This window comes from Dreissena polymorpha, chromosome 2 (assembly GCF_020536995.1).
Source record: "Dreissena polymorpha isolate Duluth1 chromosome 2, UMN_Dpol_1.0, whole genome shotgun sequence".
In the NCBI taxonomy this organism is placed as follows: domain Eukaryota; kingdom Metazoa; phylum Mollusca; class Bivalvia; order Myida; family Dreissenidae; genus Dreissena; species Dreissena polymorpha.
In genome coordinates this window covers 97,330,042-97,354,098 of record NC_068356.1, presented here as the reverse complement: position 1 = coordinate 97,354,098, position 24,057 = coordinate 97,330,042, and the positions used below count along the sequence as shown (strand labels likewise).

At 33.7% G+C, this 24,057-nt stretch overlaps 1 protein-coding gene across 2 annotated transcripts in view; it reads left to right on the top strand.

Moving 5' to 3' along the window:
• LOC127868148 (cyclin-dependent kinase-like 2) overlaps positions 1–24,057 on the top strand; it is a 77,691-nt gene that overhangs the window by 7,864 nt on the left and 45,770 nt on the right. Inside the window, exons 1-4 of one of the 2 annotated variants that reach the window (XM_052409770.1) lie at positions 8,136–8,327; positions 9,498–9,699; positions 16,877–17,071; positions 23,136–23,314. In XM_052409770.1, the coding sequence (XP_052265730.1) occupies positions 9,532–9,699; positions 16,877–17,071; positions 23,136–23,314 (542 nt within the window). In that variant the 5' untranslated portion in view covers positions 8,136–8,327; positions 9,498–9,531. Of the gene's footprint in view, positions 1–8,135; positions 8,328–9,497; positions 9,700–16,876; positions 17,072–23,135; positions 23,315–24,057 lie in introns of those variants that run through there. The other variant, XM_052409771.1, reaches the window with a different exon arrangement.

Here is a 24,057-nt window from a genome sequence, read left to right as displayed (position 1 = left end):
TTTCAGGCCACGACTTTTTTTTTTATTGGTTTACAAAAATTATTTTGAAAATGGTCCATCGGGCGGTCGAAAAAAAAAAAAAAAAACATCATTGGAAAAATAAGTTAATACTAATAACATCAGAACAAAGACATCATATCTTTTATAACCTTAACACAGAGACGAAAAATCAAATTATGCAATGAAACACATCTATATCTTCAAATGAAATGAGTCACCTAAAAGCACCTTTTGTAACATCAGGCAATTTTAAACACTCCATTAAATGGCATGCGTTCTTCTCCCATTAAAACGAAAACTGCGCTTCATTTCCGTAATTCGATGCGCACCATTACGCAATGCGATGCCCGTTGCATAAATCTTATATAAGATAAACTACTCATACACAAAGTATGTGTTTGCTCCTATTCGACTTATGACATCGTCCATGAAAAAAAATCGAGGTAGATCGATCCCCGCGTCGTCGCGGTAATGTTTGTTTAAGTTGTTGTTGTCATGAAAACTCGTTGATTTACAACGCAAAACGTCTTATTTGAACTGACGCGAATTAATACAATCATATTTGTCAACTTGGCTTTTGCTTTATTTTGATAATTTAATCCAAAGTTTAATGTTAGCAAGTGTTTTTACTGGAATTGTAAACAAGGAGCCAGTTAAAGTCTTCGGAAAATGTGCAGTCTGTGTGAATTGACAGTTTGACGTCATCAAAGGAAAGCCGCTTGCTGTCTGAAGCAATAAAGCGACAAATTTCGCGCCGACAAAATTGGCTTCCATTGTCTAGCAATCAACATGCCGAACCAATTGTGCGTTTGTTTCTCAATTGCAATCCTCCAATTTAATAATAGCACGTGCATAGCTCCGCCTTCGAATCTTTTGCAGAGAACGGAGGCGGAGTTTAACGGTTAATTGAGCTAGTATTTTACTCAAGTTGAGTTCCGATTTGCCGAAATTACTCGGCCCTAAGCATTAAAACGACAAATACATTTATCAATGATTTTCCGAGATATACCGATTTGTTCCGATTTCCAAACTTTCTGCACAGTTCCTATAAACTATGGCGGACGTGTTTACAAAATTCCTAAACACATATATCGTAAAAAATGGCAGTATTTTATTGGATTATTTATACTTATTATCAAATTGCAAGGAAATACTTTTTTATCTACTATAATATCGGGTTTGTTTAATATAATAAACATGTTAAACAATATAGTTGCGTCACAGACTCGGAAATAAATTTTGATGCGGTCGACATTTTACTGACGCTGATTTTCCTATTGTCTGTAATTAAATAAATTTTGAGAAGTGCCCATAAAAGGACTGGTACATACTGAGTCACATTGAAAAATATCCCGTTCTCTGTAATATATGTGAACCAATCGTTGATTGTACTTACTTGATTTTATTCGCAACCGTACTCAAACCGGATCGTTTTTTTTCTCGTTTCGCTCGTTTTTCAGTGCGGTCGGGAATAAAATATATAAAAAAAGACGATTTTCCGATTTTATTTTTTTTCCCATTTTCCAAAAATTAGGGTCGGCGGTTTTGTAAACCAATAAATATAAAAGTCGTGGCCTCAGGGATTATTGTTTTAGTATGTTGATGCTGCATTAACAATAAGTGTATATGAAGTGAAAACACCAAAAATAAACAACGGTTGCGATAGACACCTATATACTATTAGATGCCCATATTATCACTTTAAGAACACTATATGAACTCTTCATAAAAGAGGAAATATTTGATAAGAGCTTATTTAGTTCTAATGTATTACAATATTGACCTTTTTTTGTCACATTTTTGATCAGCAAAACACTTGTGACACTGACTTTTTCAAACATTTTTTTAATGACTGCATCACGTGGGAACATTCTATCACATGATTTCACGAGATCTCTATAATCACAACTCCAAAAGAGCCCATGACTCGAAAAGAAACTACCATAATTCCATTTAAAAATCTTTCTTCAACTAAAATAATCCATATGTATCCACATTCCATTCATTTTATTGGTCCCCATGTGCTCATAAGTAACAAAAAAAAGCAGACCACTGCACTAGTGTCAACAAAACACTTGCATTTAATAAAAAAAATACTTTCACTTTTTACAGATTTTCAGAAAATGTTGCATGAAATAATTTAAGATTCTAATAGCATGCATATGGCTTCATGTGATATAAAAAATTATGCACATTCTGAGGAAATACAACTGGGTTCAGATTGGACGTTTATTTTACCTATTCTTTTAATAGAAATTTATGGCAACTTAAAAAAAAAAATGTCTAACGTTTGTGTTTATGAAATTCTTAAGCACTTCTATGTGCACATGTTGCTAAAAAAAAGAATGACCAATAGAACAGAAACTTGTAAATAGAATTTATAAAAACTTTAATTTCAGTTTAAGTTTGTATTACATATGTTAAGTGAATCAAATTTGTAAGTTTAGTTTAGTTTATTTGTAACCATAACAATGAAATAATTACAGGGCAATCTTATTTAAATTCAGAGTATGCAACACTTTATAAATATTTATAACGCTATTAAATAACCAGTTATTAGTACTTTACAATGTTGAAGTACTTAAGTCATAATTTAACTTTGGTTTGAAAATAATATTTCGGACCATTATTTTACTGAAAGGTCCGAAATTATTTACACAGAAATTGGATGATGAAATTACATGTTAACAATTAGTGTAAGCGCCAGTTGCCTCACATTAGAGGAGCAAGTCAAGTGTGTGAAACTTTGTGTATTTCATTTAAAGTGTGTGATACTATCAGCTGTCTTAAAAGTGTTCACCTGACTAAAGAAGCCAACTGCCTTCGGCAGCCACATAATTATATTCGTATTTTATTTAACATTTTAATATTGCCAAAAGTAATGGTCTCAAGTTTTGATCTAGGAAAAGTAGCATAAGTTAAAGTAACATTACTACTCAAAATCAACGAAAATTTCGTACAATACACGTATTTCATAAAATAAACTTAACCAATTAAAAATCAGTGTTCCTTATGGTAATTGCCGAAATTACAAACCCAAATGTGCTCTGGTAAAATAGTTGTTTGTAGATACAAAATGCTCGTTGTTTTTCCATTTTAACGATATCTATTCATACGACACATGGACACTAAAATGGTAAAATTAATTGTGTCACAAATAAATGAAAACAAGCATTTTATATCTACAAAAAGCTATGTAATCATACCACATCTAGCTATGAAATTGTGGCTATTGCTTAAAGGAACACTGATTGTTTAGGTGTTAACTTTATTTTTCGAAATTTTTTACAAAATGTTTGTTGATTTTGAGTGTCATAGAGACTTAAATTGTTTGTACATGTGTATACAGCCAAATGTTTAAAGTTATAGAAAGAAGATAATTTGGAATGTGGCAGTCTATTTTATGTGTGCATAATTATTTTGCTGTAATTTACTTAATTTAATATAATAATTGACGTTTTCTCTTCATATCAATAATAAGGAAATAAAAATTAACTGCCGAGGATTTAATTCACTCTCTTAGACTATGGAAACAATATTATTAATCAATTACAAAAAATATATAAATTATCACAATCTCAGTCATGTATGTGTAAATTATTTTTGTTTTGTAATACTTTATATTTGTTAAGGGGTAAAAAATTGTTGTGTTCAGCATTTGTTGTGGTATGGTGATTGTTTGGTATGAATTGATTAAATTATTTTTGTTTTGTAATACTTCATATTTGACTTGTTAAGGGGTAAAAATTGTTGTGTTCAGCATTTCTTGTGGTATGGTGATTGTTTGGTTTCTGAATTCCTTATATCATATCTTTTTTGCCACTGGATAAAATCATTGAAATATCATTACTTGACTTGACAGTTAAATGTCTACTTTTCTTCCCCACATTAAGGCTTATAATGTCAGATTTTACAGGCGTTTGTAATCTTCATCAAATATTTGTTTTGCCAATTGGAAGCACTAAAGACCACTTAACAGTTGTTTAATTTGTAAACATGCTATATTCAAACTGGTTTACAGTTGGCTGTTAAGACAAAGTATTCCTAAGAAGGAAGAGTGGAATGTGAATTTGCCAAGCATTTAATTAGATAACAGTATTTTACTGAATTTGCATGACATATATTTATTGTAACCTAATTGTTACATTACATGAAACTTAAAATTGTGCATACAGAATTATCTTTATTTTTTGTCAGCAGATTTTGTGGATTATTTTGATAGGAATATGATTCACTGCTTGTGCATTTCTTGATATACCATTTAGCTCACCTAAGCATAAAGTGCTCCAGGTGAGCTGTTGTGATCATCCTTCAGGCATCCCTTGTTGTGCAGTTTGTGGCCTGCTGTGTGCATAGTCAATTTTTAGTTTGTTACCACTTCAGATGCCACATTTTTTATCTAATTTTGTTACAACTTGGTCAAAATGTTTAGTTCAAGAAAATCAAGGCAATATTTGAGTGTGGGGTTAGTTGGTTCATAAACTATGTCACCAGGTTGAGTCATTGACAATTGGTGTACCTTGAAGAACTCGTGCGACTTCCTCATGGCCATCATGGCCCTCTTTGTTTGATTCATGTGGAGAGGTCAGTTTGCCCTAATTTTAAATGAAAAATACTAAAACTACTAGTGTTGACATTCGGAGGAACCTCATAATATCTAGGTATAATTATTTGTATGCACCCACAGAGTGTTTTGATGTCATTTATAACTGCTCTTACTCAAACCATTAAATTTGGATGACCGTAATGTGCAGATGATTTTAAAGAAAGGAATCTTTGCTGCAACATGTTTTTACAGAATTATGGCTTAAATGTCTGGGTTTTTAAACTAAAATATATATAGTGTTTCTAACGCCTTAAATACTTGATGGATCTAGCTCAAACTTTTGTCAGTGGACAGGGCCCTCAATCTATCAAATCTGCCGCTGAATTTCGGCGGCAGTCCCCCACCTGAAAAGTATACTTTTTCCCCCTTTTTTTTTTAATAGAAAGATGTGTCTCATGATTATTATATCTCAATTCTTTTTTAATTTAATCTTTTCAAACATACTAAATTATGAAAAATGAAATGAATATAGTGCAAACATGTACAAATGAAATAATGAGAGAGTAAGTAAAAAATTCCCCCAAAAGGGGAAACGCCGCGAAAATTCCCCCTCCTAAGGGCTGCGGACCCCTTCCCCCAAAGTAGTTTGAGGGCCCTGGTGGAAACACATTTCTGTGTAGATGGTCTTAAAAATGGAATACTGGCTTATATAATAACGTTTTTTGGAAGAATTATGATCCTTGTGACTGCTTTCCGCGATAAGAATATATGTTCGCAAACTTTTGGATTTTCAGTACTGATTGGATCTCGCTAAAACTTTCACAGTTTATTTACATCAATGTGAAGATGATCTTAATGAAAGAAATTTTGACTGCGACAAGTTTTTTCAGAATTCTGGTCCTTTGTCGTTGATTCAACTTAAATAGAACACATATTTTTCTGTGTTGTGTTGGCACCAATGTGTGTGACACATTTCTAGTTTCACTATATATGATATGACCGATTGTTTTTTACAGTTATGATAATCTAATGCAAATTTGCTGATTTTAGGTTACACAATAATACTGTAAAGCCTCCAGGATTTATTTTTAGATCGATATATTTGAGGAGGAGTTTTGTGGGCATAAACATTTTTGGCTTGAATTTTACCCTACAACACAGGTGTTGAGTTTTACACAAGATCAAGCAGACTGGTTTTGCTTGCTGTCGTTATTTAGCATGAGCGTCAAATATTGGTTGAATTAATCATTACCATTCTGGAAAGAGTTACCCAGATGTATGTGGTGAACAAAAGATTAATGCAGTGAAAAGTCACCCAGAAAAATTGAAATAAAAATGATCCCTCCATTATCTGATGACGAGAATGGGATTTAGCTGTAAAATACTGTTGAACTTCAATTGATTGATGGATTGGGGATAAAGATAACGTCAAGAATTAAAACCAGAAAGTAAATTTATAATTAAAATGTTGAAATTGCAAGAAAAGCTTTATGCTCATAACATGCCATAATTGACTGTTGTGGTATGGATGAGGCCTTTCTAAGGGAAAAATTAAGTGCAAAAAATTTGTTCAAATTTAAAAACTAAATAATTCTTTATGCTTGGAAAGCCATAACAGACCCCAACAATTCCCGTGGCAATATACTGCCGGACATCCAAATATCTGTCCTAAATTACATAAATGGTCTGAAAAAAATTACAATTATCTGCTGTGCATAATATGTACTTTAAATGCATTTACAATGTATGCCTACTCGACTCTCCCATTCTTCTAAATTGGATCAATTTATTTACAAAATAAGGGATGTCTAGTATATTTATTTCTATATTTAGAATATTTCTTACAAAAATTACTTTCAGCAAACATTGCAGATTTTGATGAGACGCCGCATCATTGGCGTTTCATCTGGGTCTACGCTGTTTGCCAAGGCCTTTATTCTAGACGCTAGGCATATATGGGTTAAATGCATTAAGATGTTTTTTAATTGTGTCTACCCATAATTGCTATTTCAAATGCATTTAGACATTATTTAAAAATGCATTTAAATGGTTTTGAAATGCTTCAATCCCTGTAGCTTTAGGAATGTGGGTCCCCTTTTTAACTCGGGGGGGGGGGGGGGGGGGAATATTAAGTTTTTTTCTTTTACAAATCATGTACCTGTTTCTAGAAACTATGGTAATTTTGTAAAATAATTGACAAATTGATTTTATATTGTTATCCCCTGCCATAGGCGGAGGGATATTTTTTGGCGTTGTCCGTTCGTCTTTCCGTCCGTCTTTCCGTCCGTCCGGAGCCATATCTTGGAAGTGCTTTGGTGGATTTTATTGAAACTTGGTATGAGTATATATATATATGGATAAGAAGATGATGCACGCCTAATGGCATTGTACACCATCTGTTAATAATGGAGTTATGGCCATTTGTTTCTTGAAAAAATGCTTTTTTGAGTGTCAAATATAACACTTTTGTGTCCAGAAGCAAATTGGCAGGGGTTATCAATTCAACGAATTTGCTTGTTTTAAATAATTTTGCCATTCAACCTAATTTTTCCAACATAAAGATTTGCTTTATTTTTAAATTAAAAAAAAACACTTTAAAAAAGCCATTTTAATGTTGTTCTTGAATTAAATGATACTACAATGATATACAGTGGGTATAGTAATCGAAACTTGTTAATTGATTGAGACTGAAATACCAGACAATAATTTTGCAGGTATAATTTTTAATGTCTTCAATAATTAATACACCTTTTGTGTAATTATTATATGATCAATATGGGAAGGTGTTTGCTCCCATTGTTTATCAACACAAACTTATTTCCATGGGCTAGGTTTCAGTTTTCATGCTCGATAAAACTGCCAGATTGTTTAAACCATAAATCGATCAATTGTAATGGAAAATAACTATTACTGTATAAGCAATTCATCCAGCCAGCTTTGGCAAATTAAGGTGTATTGGATTGCAAAATTGAACAAGATTGGATGGATTAAAGAGGTATGTAAATACCTTTAATCTACTGGTATTGAGCTTGGGTAACTCAGTCATTCCACTGAATATCTCTAGAGCTTCAGTAAATTTTTAATCACGTCCTTTGTATCCGTGTCCAATTCAGGTTGCAGTGTTCAGACATTTATGTTTTTATTGCACTTGAGTGTGGGGTCTTTGATTTTGTCTGTTTTGTGTTTCCAAATCGGTTTCAGTGAGGAATAATTTAAATAAAGGTTTAATGACATTTTTCCGAAATTTAAAGGTTGGGTTAATGAGTTGAAGTATTTGTTTTCCCATGATGTTTCGTTACTGTTTAAACTTCAATTGGATCTTGGATTGAAAATGAAATCTGTACAGGTTACCCTGCAAAGAAGGCATCTTGTTGAACTGAGGACCACTTTGTGTTTGCCATTACTATGGTTGTCAAACCAAGGTAGAGATCGTCAGTAGTGAATGAAATATAAGTACCTCCAGGAAATTTTATGATTGAGTTGTAAACGTTGGATCTCTTCTTCCAACTAAGTTACATTTGAACTGAGGACCTCTTTGCGTTTGCCATTACTATGGTTGTCAAACCAAGGTAGATCGTCAGTAGTAGATAAAATATAAGTACCTCAAGGAAATATGTTTGAGTTGTAAACGTTGGATCTCTTCTTCCAACTAAGTTACAATTGGTAATTATGAAGTGTTATTTAAATACGTGAAAACTGAGTAAATGAATTGTTGTTGTGAATGGTGATAATCACTGTGTTGGAAAGAAATTCTACACCAGGATTGTTTCTGTTTTGATTGGTATGTTTGCCACTGATTATTTACATTGTGCATACATGTATGAGAAAGATGTTTACTACAGAGCCATCAAGCAATTATTGAATAATTGTTTTAAAGTGAGAATATTTTATTTCAATGTCAACATTTTGTACTCGCAATCTTTAAAAAAAATGATAAAGACATAGGAATGTTAAATACAAATATGTATAAAAAGCGATCAACATGCGAAACCAATTGTGTAATAGCATGTGCATAGCTCCACCTTTGAATCTTAAAGTGTTAAGTGCACTACCCAATGCGCTAATTTTGAAGACATGATTTACACATGTTCAGTCCCATAAAGCAATTGTATTTACTCGGCCTAAGCTTAGAAACAATAAATAAAATTATCTAGGCCTCTCCGCAAAAGGACGAGTAGTTACAATGTACAAACTTCCTGTACATTTCCCCCAAAATAGGCATACTTTGTGCTCACGAAATTTGTAAACACATATATCCTAAATAATGACATTAATGTTGTGTACGATTTTTACAAATCAAATTGCAAGGTAATGATATTTGTAACTACACTGATATCTGGATTATTTAATATAATTTAATTGTTAACACGATAGTTGTGTCACAGAATCAGATTATGGATTTGATATTACCAATGAATTTCATTTTCCCATTTTTGGGGAAATTTTACCCAACCTATGAAGTGAACATAAACAAAATGGCAAATTTTCGTTCCATTGTCATTACCCCTAACATATGAGTGGGTTGACTTTCACTTATTGACTCATAATGAGCTGTTTCAAAGAGATTTAGGAGATTTCTGTCATTCAACATCCTTACTCACTCTGAAAAGTATTCTTGTTTAGTAAAACAAAAAAGATAACTAAACAAATTATATTGACTGACATACTCACCCTACTTTTGTTAGAGGTGTTGAAACAATAACTTTTAATTTAGCATTTCACTTTATTGTACATTTTGATATTTTAGTGGGAAATACAAATTTGGGCTGATCTACCTACGCAATTTGTGGTTGATGTTAATGAAAAAAAGATGTATTTTTAAATAATTTAAACACTTTTTAATAGCCATTTAATGTTGTTCTTGAATATTTAACATATAATGAACACATTGAACATAAATGGATAAAGAATTAATATTTTTTGTCTGACATGCAGGTAATGTATGTTCCAGGTGAAGCACACGTCTGCCACTGAGCCTCGTTGCCATGGAGAAGTACGAGAACCAGGGCCTGGTGGGGGAGGGCAGCTATGGGATGGTGCTCAAGTGTCGCCACAAGGAGACCGGCCAGCTCGTCGCCATCAAGAAGTTCCTCGAGAGTGAGGATGACAAGATGGTGAAGAAGATCGCCCTGCGCGAAGTGCGCATGCTAAAAGTGAGTGGTTGTAAACCCTTGATTAGAGACATGTTGCTCAAAGTGAGTGGTTTTTAACCCTTGATTGGACACATCTTGCTGAAAATAAGTAGTTGTTAACCATTGATTAGATGAGTGTTGCTCAAAGTTAGTGTCTGTTAACCCTTGATTTGATGAGTGTTGCTCAATGTGAGTGGTTGTCAACTCTTGATTAGATGAGTACTGACTCCGAAAGAAATCATAATGGCCTATTAATGACACAATGTTATATAAGGTCTAAATCTTCGTTAATCCTTGATTAGTCAATATTTTCGTGTTTTTATATCTTGATATTCCATTTTTATGCTCCCGGTAGGGTGGCATATAGCAGTTGAACTGTCCGTCAGTCTGTCCGTCAGTCTGTCCGTCCGTCCGAAAACTTTAACATTGGCCATAACTTTTGCAATATTGAAAATAGCAACTTGATATTAGGCATGCGTGTGTATCTCATGAAGCTGAACATTTTGAATGGTGAAAGGTCAAGGTCAAGGTCATCCTTCAAGGTCAAAAGTCAAAAAATACAATCCAAGGGAAGTAAGCTTTAAAAGGGAGATAATTTCTAAACCTGCCAAATGATTTATTGAAATTTTATTTCAAAGCGGCGCAATAGGGGGCATTGTGTTTATTGTGTATAATAGAAAAATGAAAATATAAAGCAATTAAAAGAATCCTTGATAAGAAGGGTGAGTGCAGGCTTGGCGAGACGTAAGAATGGCCTGTCACAGTGTTTTATTAAATTGAAATCTTGGTTAAAATCTTTTCAGACATTCATGCTTTTGTGAATATTTTTTTACAATTTGACATTGTGTCTTACATTCCCGAATATCTTTTCATTAGCGAGGCTGTTTTCGGAGAAAACCCGAGCTATTGTCATAGCCAGCTCGTCCGCCGTCCGCCATAGGCGTCGTGCTAAAACCTTAACATTGGCTCTAAAATCAAAGTGCTTCCACCTACAACTTTGAAACTTCATATGTAGATGCACCTTGATGAGTTCTACACGCCACTCCCATTTTTGGGTCACTAGGTCAAAGGTCAAGGTCACTGTGACCTCTAATATCAAACTTTAACATAGGCTCTAAAATCAAAGTGCTTCCAGCGCCCTCAATCTATCAAATTTGCCGCCGAATTTCGGTGGCAGTCCCTCACCTGAAAAGTATATTTTTTCGTCCCAAAACTGATTTTTTTCCCCTTCAGAAAATGAGAAAAAAAATCGCTAATTTATAGTTGAAAATTGACTCTAATATATCACTGTCTGTTATATTGCGTTGTCCAATATATCACAAATCGGCTATGGTTATTGCTCCCAAAAATGTGACAAGAATAATCCTCAAATAACATGTTTTAATCTGAGAATTAGCGGAGATAAAATCAGGTACAAGCTAATATTTTACCCTTTTTTTCACCCACTTTAATTTTCTGTTTAATCCGACATTCATAATCCAGTTTTTACCAGATTGTTTGGTTTCATTGTACATCACTGTAACACCTGTGTACTGCGATAAACAATAACTCCTATTGCCAAACATCAGGTCATTTTGGGTGTTATTGCTTTGAACTGCCAAAACGCCCCAGTGCACACATGAAGGTGTATACAATTTTAACTGTAAATGTCACAAGTCAATACTGACCTATCTCAACAATCTTTGCGCGTTAGATACAGTGTAAACTACTTACTTTTAATTGAGAGGCAAAGCTCCCTCAGTTTGTCAAAATGCACCATGCTTTCCATGAGGATAAGATGACGTCATTGTTGTTATTTTGTACATGGGGTCTAATTTGTGCATGCTTTCTTGAACAATAAAACTTGGCAATTGTTTTCGTATTACAAATTTAATTATATGCATTTGAAAATACTTTCATGGAATAATGTTTTGTTTTATACCAATGAATAACATATGGATATAACACATACTTCAATAAGGTAGGAAAATAGCGTGTTTTGAGATTGCCAAATTATGCTAATACATAATTAAACATGCAATAATAACCTGACAATTTATATTGCGCGCCGGATATATCTAGGTGGCGATCTTTGGACCCCTTCAACCGCAATATATTTGGACTTTTAAATAAGATTACTGTTATATAGATTGAGTAAAAGTCCACCTTTCTGTCCTATAGACAGTCACATATATAGAAATATATGTTTATAACAGTTCAACACAGTTGTTGTGTTTTGTTATAAAAATTCCCCCATTTACAAAAAAATCCCCCTCCTAAGGGCTGCGGACCCCTTCCCCCAAAGTAGTGTGAGGGCGCTGGCTTCCACCTACAACTTTGAAATTTCATATGTAGTTGCACCTTGATGAGTTCTACACGCCACACCCATTTTTGGGTCACTAGGTCAAAGGTCAAGGTCACTGTGACCTCTAATATAAAACTTTAACAAAAACCTTAACATTGCCTCTTAAATCAAAGTGCTTCCACCTACAACTTTGAAACTTCATATGTAGATGCACCTTGATGAGTTCTACACGCCACACCCATTTTGGGTCACTAGGTCAAAGGTCAAGGTCACTGTGACCTCTAAAAAAAACAACAACAAAAAATTCTGACAAGCTTTCGCAGCTGAGCGTGGCACCTGTTATGCGGTGCTCTTGTTTCAAGTTGTTTGTCTTACTGACAATTTTCTGATTTGTTGTCAGGGCCCTCAATCTATTTAATCTTTTTCAGCAGTCCCCCACCTGAAAAGTATACTTTTTTCCCCTTTTGGGGGGAAAAATTCCCCCTTAAATAATGTTGTTTTTTTTGTGTTTTTTTTTTAATAGAAAGATGTGTCTCATGATTATTATATCTCAATTCTATTTTAATTTAATCTTTGCAAACATACTAAATTATGAAAAATGCAATGAATATAGTGCAAACATGTACAAATGTAATAATGAGAGAGTAGTGCTGCAACAATACGGCAAAAACCGTATTGCAATGTATTGTCAGTTCAAAAGCCCGTATTGCAATATATCGCAATATACTGCTAACTTGTACCAAAATTATAACTTGCCAATTACCCAATAATCCCGTATATTCCAGTTTTAAAGCAAATTCTGGTATATATTTACTATAAATGTGCTCAAGAATAAGAAGAAACACAAACATTCGCAAATTTTCTTAAGTATCAAATACATTTTGGCATTCGAAACTATTTAAAGATGTGATGAAATAACGTCCAACCGGGGCGTTTTTTCCACTGAACACGCGTAATTCACCTGACGTGATGTTCCCGTTTTTATACAACACAAAATACACCCATACTTTCCATGCAACGTTCTACATGTCTGTATAATTTTCCCGCTTTTTTTATTGAGACAAAGAATAAAGAACTTTATTTGACGCTAGAATTTTTTATTGTCGCATTAGCATTAAAATTTGGAAGCGTATTTCCGAAATTCGGATTACAAATTTAATAATGCTCAATTTAGAATCAAACGAAACATTAACAGCTGTGCCCAATAATTCAACAATAATCTGTTCAAAAGCATCAAACGAATGCTCCGATGAAACAACGCTACTCCGTATAATAAACTTTCACAATGCTATTTTTACGAAAAAAAATATTTACACTGCTTTGTTTTGTTTACCTTCATTATTTCAGATGGCTTTTCTGGACGAAATGTGAATGAATTTTTGTAAAATTTTCGTACCCAGCGCTTTTCCTTGTCCAATTGGGAAAAGTACCCGTACCGGTTCAATAGGGAAAATTTCAGTCGTGAAAACCTCAAAATTGGGAAAAATCGAGTCGTGAAATCCTTAAATTGGGAAAATCGCGTCGTGAAGTTTGGGTCCTATTGAATACATCATACAGTTCATACTTAATTGAACATACCCATTAAAATAATCATTTGCAGGCATGCCTTAATGACCATTAAGTAATAAAGTTGATATAAATAACAAAATATTATAAAGAACACACAGAATCAATTACTAGTTGTTTTAATCTCGTATAATTCAATGTCTCTCTCTTTCATTTTTTTGAAAATTTCAACAATCTTTGATGTCTGATCATCACTCAGTTGCTAGCATCCCTGAGACTCTGCACAGCATCATTAGTGCTGTCAATGTGTCCTGTGATAGACGGTTCCCATTGGTCGTGCAAAGATTGTTCATTAGTTTTTTTGCATAATATTTGCTATTATGACTCATTTCAAACTACGATAAGGTTACAAACCGACGTAATACAGTACGCCGGCTGCTAGTCCATAAAAACGGACATTGGGTTATAAAGCTGATAGTTGAAGCAACCCATTGGGTTATAAAGCTGATAGTTGAATTATTGCAACTACCGTACGCTGGCTGCCTGACAAAAGAAGCGGAAACAGTAACGACTCTATTGATTGAATAATAAAACCAGAAATTAATCGAGCGCGTGGTTACACATAACTATACGATTTTCTTTGTTCGCTCGCCGAAAGTTGGGTTTTGTTACTAAACTTTCGATCGTTTTGAGAAAAAATTCGGACGCCGATTGGGATTTTTTCAGATGCCGATTGGGAATTTTCGCTCGATTGGGAAAGTACCGTTTACCGCTACATTATAAAGAAGGAGGAAAATCGCTGGTACCGGTATGAAGAAAATTGTATCGCAATACAATATGCGGATTGCGTATTGCGATATATATCGATATACCGGTATATTGTTGCAGCACTATGAGAGAGTAAGTAAAAAAATCCCCCAAAAAGGGAATCGCCGCGAAAATTCCCCCTCCTTAGGGCTGCCGACCCCTTCCCCCAAAGTAGTGTGAGGGCGATGGTTGTGTAATGCATCATGTGTCATGGAATTAATGTTTTCACCATAAACGGTTAAAATTCGCCATACCAGTGCCTAAAGTAAAGGTGTTTTTTAAAAATGTTGATGTGATATATATTAAAATGGTCCAATTGGTATTTATGGTGAAGATGTTTGCGCTATAAGAAAAGTGGATGCTTTAATTAAGAGGTTTGAACCTTTTGATCCATCTATGTGTGCTATGCTTTTGATTAGTATTTTACCACATGGGGCACTGATGTCAATTGTTACGATTTTTGTTTTAATTGGTGGAAATAAATCTAGAGAAAATGTAAATACTGTGTTATTAATTCCAAATAAGAGACCTGGTTAAGGAAACAGCAGTATTATGTTACTAAGTTGTTTTATAATTTTACGCTAATCCACTCTGACAACTTTAAAATCTAGGTCCTAGTAGTACAGACTGAATGAATTATGGGCGATACTGAGATATTTACAATTAAGAAGTGTTCTACGTGTTGTTAGTTTAGGTACAATACATTTCAGCTTAAGAGAATTAATAATATCTTTAATGCATATTTTATTAACTTCTAAAAAGAATGTAGTTTATACATAACATGTGTTAACAAAAACAAATTGTGAAATAATGGATTTTTATTAAGTGTCCTTTTGTTTGAGTGTTAATCTTGAGTTAATCTTTGCTGACATGATTACATATGAAAGGCAAATGCTTAATCCCTGATTATTTCATTTTTCTCTTTCAAACTAGGCTATTAGCCTTAATATGTGTGTGTGTTAATGGTACATCAATAATGCTAAATATTAAATAATGCTTTTGATCAAGTAGTTATTCATTTTTTGAAATATTGTTTAAAACACTCTTAATATTAATGAATATTTTAATGGGTTAAAGTAGGGAAAACATGCGATTGTGCTTCTTCAAAATGAATTTACTTAACTTTAAACAATAAACATTGTATTTTATATACTGAAAGCTAATACACAAGAACATTTTTGACAAAGTAATACTATAGAAGACTTTGTATTACATGGTCATTTTTTGGGGGTATATAATAAAATTCATTGGTCATATTTTGTTCATTGTGAGAAGTTGTTTTATAGGTACATGAAAATTTAAATATGCATTTTTAATGTGTATTTAATAGCCGTATATTTTCAAATATGTCATGCTTTATACTTTATATTTGTTGACCAGCCTAAAGTTCGCAAGTTCTCATGTTTAGGCTTAAACAAAGACTACACTTGTTGACAAATGGAAGTTACAGAATTCATGGACTTAGATTTTCGTTGGCCCATTATTATACCGGCATTGAAAAAATCCCTGCATGGTGATTACACCTGACAATTCACTAGACATGCATTTTAATCTGCTTGCCCTGCATTTGTTAGTACCGGAAAACAATATTTCTCATAATACGCAACCAGGATCTTTTATTTTCACGACTTTATCAAATGATAACACACAGAAAATGCTTAATTGACAAATGATGAAGGAATGTTTTAGCTACTCTGTTGATCATGAATCATTCACGTACATTAATATTTATACCAACTATGTCACCATTATGTTGATTATTACAATCTTACCCAAATGAATTTCAATTCTTCAAAGAAATGTAAATTGAATGGTACTGCAGCAATAATCTATTAGACTTAAAGACAAAGACTATTTCACTGTATAAATACTGTAATAATCAATTAGATTCAAAGATGCACAAGTCATCAACCAATTGTGTGCATTCTGCACAGCTGCATATGACATCATCAACATTGCAGAACGAGCAGTTTCTTGCATGGTGTATAGTTTTTCGTTTGTTTGGTAACTTGTGTAGGTTTCTTATGGTCTAGCAAGTAAAAAGTACTTAACTGGCCAAACAAGAATTTATTAAACTTATTCACGGACCTTTAAGCGAACAAGTGGATTTTTCAATGCCTAGTTACAGTTAATACTGTCAAAGTTAAGCTAAAGAATGTCTACAATCATTGCTGTACATACCCGAGCAAAATTTTTCCTCCTTTAAAACGTAGCGGAAAACGGAACTTTCCCAATTAGAAAAAAAAACTACAATTTCCCAATTGCTGTTAAAAAATTCCCAAATGAAGGTTTGTAATAAAATATAAATTAAATGCAACATTTAGTTAGTGTCCCTATGCAGCTCTATGGCTTCAACCAAATAAATATAATATTGACAACTTGACAACATTTAATTATAAGTTTTCAAGTATTTGGGAGCAAAAAAAAATGGAATACACCAATTTCCTAATAGAAGACTTCACAACACAAATTTTCCCAGTTTCAGGGTTTATCGCACACAATTTTCTCAATTGGACTGGTACCAGTACTTTTCCCAATTGGGCTAAAAAAAAATCACTGTACCTTTCTCTGTATAACTAACATGTTGACATTTCATTGCAGCAACTGCGTCACGACAATCTCGTTAACTTGCTGGAAGTGTTTAGACGTAAGAAGCGCCTTTATCTGGTGTTCGAGTTTGTTGATCACACAGTTCTTGATGAGCTTGAGAAATGTCCCAACGGTCTTGACGAAACAACCTGTCGGAAGATTCTTTGGCAAGTCCTGAAAGGCATCGAGTTCTGCCATTTGAATAATGTAAGTCTGCCATTTGTTAATAAAAGTGGTGTGATTGTCACCAGCATACAGCGTGTTTTACATTATGTTGAGTATTATTATAGCTTGGACTTTTAAGCCAGTATGAGTGTTGTTATATTTTTGATACGTATGTCAGTGTGTGTTAAACATTTAAATTGGTGACAGTATTAGTGTTAAGATATCTTGGACATTTATAGCAGTATAAGAGATAGTTCAGCGTTGGAAATTCCCTAGTAAAACTTCAGTGCAGGCTAGTAACAAAAAATCTTTATTAATTCCCAGGGTTGGCTAAGAGAGGGCAACTTAATCACTCCCAGCTAGCTAACTAAGCCTTATTCAAAGAGCATTCATTTTGCCTAAATAGTAGTTAAATGCATGATATTTGTCTGTCTCCTTCTGTTAACTATCAGGTAATTCATGAATGCCCCGCCCCCTTACATTATTGATTAATGTCATTTTAAAGGTCACAGTGATGGTGTTTACAGCTTTAACTCCCTGAAAAGTAGTCCCACATGGCATTAACATAGTCTTTGGTGTCTGACAACACCATTGATATGGATTGCCAACAGCTTGCAGATTTTAGAGGCCTGTGTGTATTGACAACCAGCATAACATACCAGAATCCTTTTTATATGCCTAATAAAGAAAAGCTCTGGCACCAGTTCAATTTGGAAAAACTAATTATACCCCCACAAACAAAGTTTAGAGGGGTATATAGAAGTGAACTTGTCTGTCGGTCTGTCTCTCTGTCGGTCCGTATTAAGTGTCCGCTGTCTAATTCAAGTTGTTTTCATCCAATCTTAACCAAACTTGGTCAGATGTTGTATCTAGATGATGTCTAGGTTGAGTTCGAATATGTGTCATGTCGGGTTAGAAACTAGGTCACAGGGTCACTTGGTGCGTTTTAAACATTGAGCATGGTGTCCCCTATCTAATTCAAGTAGTTTTCATCCGTGCTTCACCAAACTTGGTCAGAAGTTGTATCTAGATGATGTCTAGGCCAAGTTTGAACATAAGTCATGGCAGGTCAAAAACTAGGTCACGGGGTCACTAAGTGCGTTTTAAACATTTAGCATGGTGTCTGCTCTCTAATTCAAGTACTTTTCATCCGATCTTCACCAAACTTGGTCAGAAGTTGTATCTAGATGATGCCTAGGTCAAGGTTGAATATGGGTCATGCCGGGTCAAAAATTTGGCCACGGGGTCACTCAGTGCGTTTTAAACCTTGAGCATGTTGTCTGCTCTCTAATTCAAGTAGTTTTCATCCAATATCTTCACCAAACTTGGTCAGAAGTTTTATCAAGATGATCTCTATGCCAAGTTTGATTATCGGCCATGTCGGGCCAAAAACTAGGTCATGGGGTCACTTAGTGTGTTTTTTAACATTCAGCATGGTGTCTGCTCTCTAATTCAAGTAGTTTTCTTCCGATCTTCACCACACTTGGTCAGAAATTGTATCTTGATGATATGTAAGTCAAGTTCGAACATATTTGGCCATGCCGGGTCAAAAACTAGGTCAAGGGGTCACTTAGTGCATTTAAAACATTGATCATGGTGTCCGCTGTTTTTTTTAAGACAACATGCAAAATATTCTGTCTCAATGCTGCATGTGGGGGTATTCGTCACGTCTGTGACAAAGCTCTAGTTTGAACAGTTTGAACTTTGTCTGGTTATCCCACAAATCATAATTTAAGTCGTTAAAGAAATAAATATAATTATAAACTGGGCCATTCAGAAACCTTCCTGAAAAATCTGCTTTTTTTAATTAGATTTTTTCATATTGAATTCTGTTATCATAATTTCTGTAAACAGTGTATACAAAGAAAATTAAAACATAAATCACTTATCTTATAGTCGATATATAACAAACAATTAAAAATATTATTTATCTAGATCTCTTATTGACTGTAATTGCCTCTATTGAAAAGAAATGTTGTCCAAAAATAAATGCGTTTATCAGTCTCTTCAATTGAAAAACTTTTCATTTTTAAGACCATTTTGCTTGTTGTATTTGAAAACATGCATTCGTGTGTGCATGTCAATAACAAGTGTGAATGTAAATAATGGCCTGAATTACTCTTATTATCTGTCTGTTATCATTATACTTCAAGAAGATAACATAACTGGCTTTTGACAAAAGAAGAACCTAAGGACAAAAACATATTCCAAGTATGCATGATATTGGACGCGTTTTTCGCCTTTTAACTTCAGAACAATATTACGAGAGCAGTTTAATGTATTATTTAAAATAGCTGAACATGCTTTTGCATAAGACTGCAAATAAAAAACCTAATGAATGGGGAATCTATGTATTGATTTGTATGATACGAAAATTTGTTGAATGTTGTACAGTTTTTCTCAACAAACCCTTTTTCAACTTTAGACACAATGCAGTGTCTATAAATCACATAGTAGGAGAGAAATTCCCCATTAATTTGAAAAATAGGAGGGGGGGGGGTCAGAAACAGAGGGGGAATTATAAAATACCATTTTTATATGTTGAAGTTTTAATAATATATTGTTTTACATTAACAAATATTGCAAACTGCCTGCTGTTAAATACAACAGCACTTTCCATAGTATTGCCCTGACTTGACTAAATAACTAAAAAAAAATTAAACAAAATTGCTGACTGGTTCTTCTCTTCTTCTACATTGCGTACAAAGTCAGCTAATTTATGCGGTAAACATTCACGAGTTGCATACCATGATTTTCTTAACAAATTTCTTATTATTTTATTATTTTATTAACAAAATTATCCTTTTAAAAGAAAATTCTTTTAAAAAAACACCTGCATGTCAAAGTGTTAAATTGGCTTTTTATCCCATTTTCACCGCGACATTGACGGTATAACACGTTGTGGAATATACTTGCTTGTATTCAACACTGTGGAATATACCTGTCGCGTGCACGAACTACTTTTTAAATGACGTCATGCGATATGCGCTAAAATTAGGTCTATATTGTTTGGTTCATTGATCGAATTTTAAGGTCACCCATTAGAAGAAAATGTGCATATTTTGCAGAAATATATATATATATATATATATATATATATATATATATATATATATATATATATATATATATATATATATATATATATATATATATACATATATATATATATATATATATATATATATATATATATATATATGACATATTCACCGAAAGAAATGTTGAAATAAAATATAAAATTACACGATTTGTGTTTTGTTGTTTTTTTATTTATATTTACTTTACCACTGAATTATTTTTCATAAGTAACAAAGTCGACAAAACTTAAGCTTCTAAATTATACGACCTTCAACCTTTAAATCTGGTCATATGACATAATTTTTCGCCATCCATATAATGAATCACCTGATTGATGGCGTCATAAAATGACATACTTATTGCGTCATTTTCCCCATTTTTTTTTGACGATTTATTATAAACGCGACTTATTTCACATGTTTTCTACATGTACTGTATGTCGACATATCTGAATTGTCAATTGATCACATTTTCCTTATTTCGTGTAATGTGCATTGTTTATAACCAAAGCATATACTTTTGACATTTAACTTAAATATTAAGAATGTACAACAAGCCATACACATATCGCACAGTTCATGAATAATCTGCTATGTTTGCTTTCCTATTTAATTCACGTTAGGCATAGAGCTGTGTAAAGTATAAGATGGTAAAAATAGCACCACACTGGAATTGGGAACGTCCCATTTTGTACACGGGTATTTTCTAATCATTTATCTGTTGTGTACTGGAATGTTTGCCATTCTTTGTGTATTTATATATTAAATTATTTTCTCGTACAATAAGGGCATTTACCATAGATAAATAAAACATTGTGCAAGTTTAAACATAATTATGTTTGTATGCAGAAATCTGCAAATGCAACCGAGTTTACCAACGGCTATTATTAGATAAACTGCTCCGGTTCATTTGAACAGCAGTAATGTAGAGTACATGACGTAGCGTGTGACGAAGAAGAAAGTTTATCGCGTTCATAAACTCATTTGAATGAAGTGATAGAATGGCATAAGGGTCTTTATTTAACTATGCTAAAATAATTATTAAAGACCCTAGATGCAAAATCGTCAATTATTAAGTTAAATAGTTATTAGATGGATTTTAAAGGATAATTAAAGGTAAGATACTAGTTCTTACGTGTTTTGATTTTTGTTTGTACTTTTGTCGTTCCCTGTTCTCGGGGAAATGATTTTAACATGGGCGCCATTGATGCATCGGATCACACACGGCATACCCATAACATTTTATAAAAAACACGTTCTGCGTGTCCTTAAATTCGTCGTCCGAAGTCAGAAAACGTATTGCCCTGTATATTTTGTCAAATGAAGTGTCAGTCGCTGCAATTGTCTGTTTACTCGTCAAAATTGTCAAGGTCTTCGATAGCTAAAAAAACTTCAGCGTACAGTTTATTTAGTATTGACAGACCTGTACAAAGTCGCGCCAGTCAAAAATCATAAAAAGCGACATTTAAAGTTATGGAAGCCAGAACAAGGTCGTCGATGGTGTACATGTATGTTGACATCGACAGCATTTTGTCAGGAGCAATCGCCGCCATGTTGGATTTTGATCATTTTCTTTCGAAAATAAAATGAATTATAGCTAGTAAAGTAAAATCTTCTTTTCGCGGTCGTAATGTGTTAAAACTCGCATACTGCGTAAAATTGAATGCAGGCATATGGTGATATTTTTACTTGTTTTACAGTTTGTGTGTGAATTTTTTAAAGACTATTTTGCGTACCAGAACAAATACATGTATATCACTACGCATGGTTACATTTGTTAGATTTTAAGCGCTTTTATGACTGAATTAAAATTATTGTTAAGGTTATTAGATCTATTTATGTTAAATGTCACGTTGAAAAAAATCAAATGGGAATGGGATAAATAGAATACTAGGATTAGCGTTGAATACAGAGAAGTTTATGTTGCTCGGCTCGAACACCGAAAGCGCTCGCCAAGGCTCGCGCTTCCGGCGTTCTAAGCCTCGCAACATAAACTTCTCTGTATTCAACGCTAACCTAGTATTCTCTATAACTTCAAGTGTTCTTGTCAAGATACGCAGAGCAGAATTCAGCAGCTTTAAAGATAAATTAAATTATAAAGAGTGCGTGAATTTTCTCACAAACAAGCTGATAATGTGCTGAAGCTTTGACCAAGTAGTGGAATTGCGCAATCAGGTGGTTTAGAATAGATACTGGTACTGGATCACAGTAGAAACTATAATTATAGGAGATTGCTTTAATGTTTGATTATAGAGAATATTTAAAAGGTTAAAATTTCCCATTTAACAATAAAAAGTCTACATGATAAAATATTGTATCATACATGTATATACACAAATTGCAAGTTAATTGAGTCTGGACTCAACTGTTCCCTTGCCATAATTCTGCAGTAGAGTAGATGTAGTGCGGTTGTTTGCCTCAAAGTTAATCAAAAGCTAAAATAAACATAAAACTAAAAAAAAGAACTAAAATTTCTTCAGAAAATCTATATTTACATTGATTATGAATTTTAGATGCGTAAGTATCTGTGTGTTTTGTCTAGCAGTTGGCTTGGGTACAATGAACATGAATCGTGGGTTATTGAATGGCTGATCTACCATTGACTCTGGCCTGATTAATGCATTATAAAACAGAGCGTCATAAGATATTATCTACACACAGATTTAATTAATGATTGCCTTTGTTGTGTAGTCATCTTGTGGTATTTACAGAATACCTGTGAAGAAGAATAAACACATTTATTTTCGGATTTGTATTGATTTGAAAATTGTTTTTTTGTCAAGTTTCGATTGAATGTAGATTTGATTTAAATCTTCAATAATATACCTATTGATAAGGACTCAAACTAAATTACTAACACTTTCCATTTGTCACAACTTCAAGTATATTTATACATATTTCTCAATATATATTAAGAATACATTTCACAATTATAATGAACGGCAAATACAATTATATCAGATACATTATGTGACAATTTCATGTTAATTGTCAATAATTCTCAATGACAAATTAAATGTTTTCAGATAATCCATCGAGATATAAAGCCCGAGAACATACTCGTGAGCAAAAACGGAGTGGTAAAGTTGTGTGATTTCGGATTTGCGCGCACTCTTGCCCAGCCCGGTGAGATTTACACAGACTACGTCGCCACCCGCTGGTACCGAGCCCCAGAACTTCTGGTTGGTGACACAAAATATGGAAAGTAAGTTGAAGGGTTGAAAAAAGCTGCTGAATTGTATATTGTGGGTGTATCAGTGGGTTTGTGTGCTTGAAACAAGTTGAAAAACATCTTTATCATCCGTGTTCTGGGAAAATGGGGCTTTATGTGCGTGAGTTAAGTGTCGTCCAAGATTAGCCCATCCACTCTTTCACAGGCTAACCAGGGACGGCACTTTATGCCCAACAGGCTAATCAGGGACGGCACTTTATGCCCAACAGGCTAATCAGGGACGGCACTTTATGCCCAACAGGCTAATCAGGGACGGCACTTTATGCCCAACAGGCTAATCAGGGACGGCACTTTATGCCCAACAGGCTAATCAGGGACGGCACTTTATGCCCAACAGGCTAATCAGGGACGGCACTTTATGCCCAACAGGCTAATCAGGGACGGCACTTTATGCCCAACAGGCTAATCAGGGACGGCACTTTATGCCCAAGATGGATTTTTGGTAAGGAGAGACTTGCTTATGATGTTATAGAAAACAAGTTGGTAACTTAGCAACAAAAGTACAAGAAAGGTCCCATGATTTAGAGTATTTATACATAGTTTATCATATTGTGTTAATATATCATATCATTATATAGCATTGTGTTAACATATTTTTTAGATCCTTTAAATTTGATATATTTCATCAGTGTCAAACCCAAATTACAAATGGGCCATGCTCTTTGATAAAGGGATTTAATGCATGTGCGTAAAGTGTTGTGTCAGATTAGCTTGTG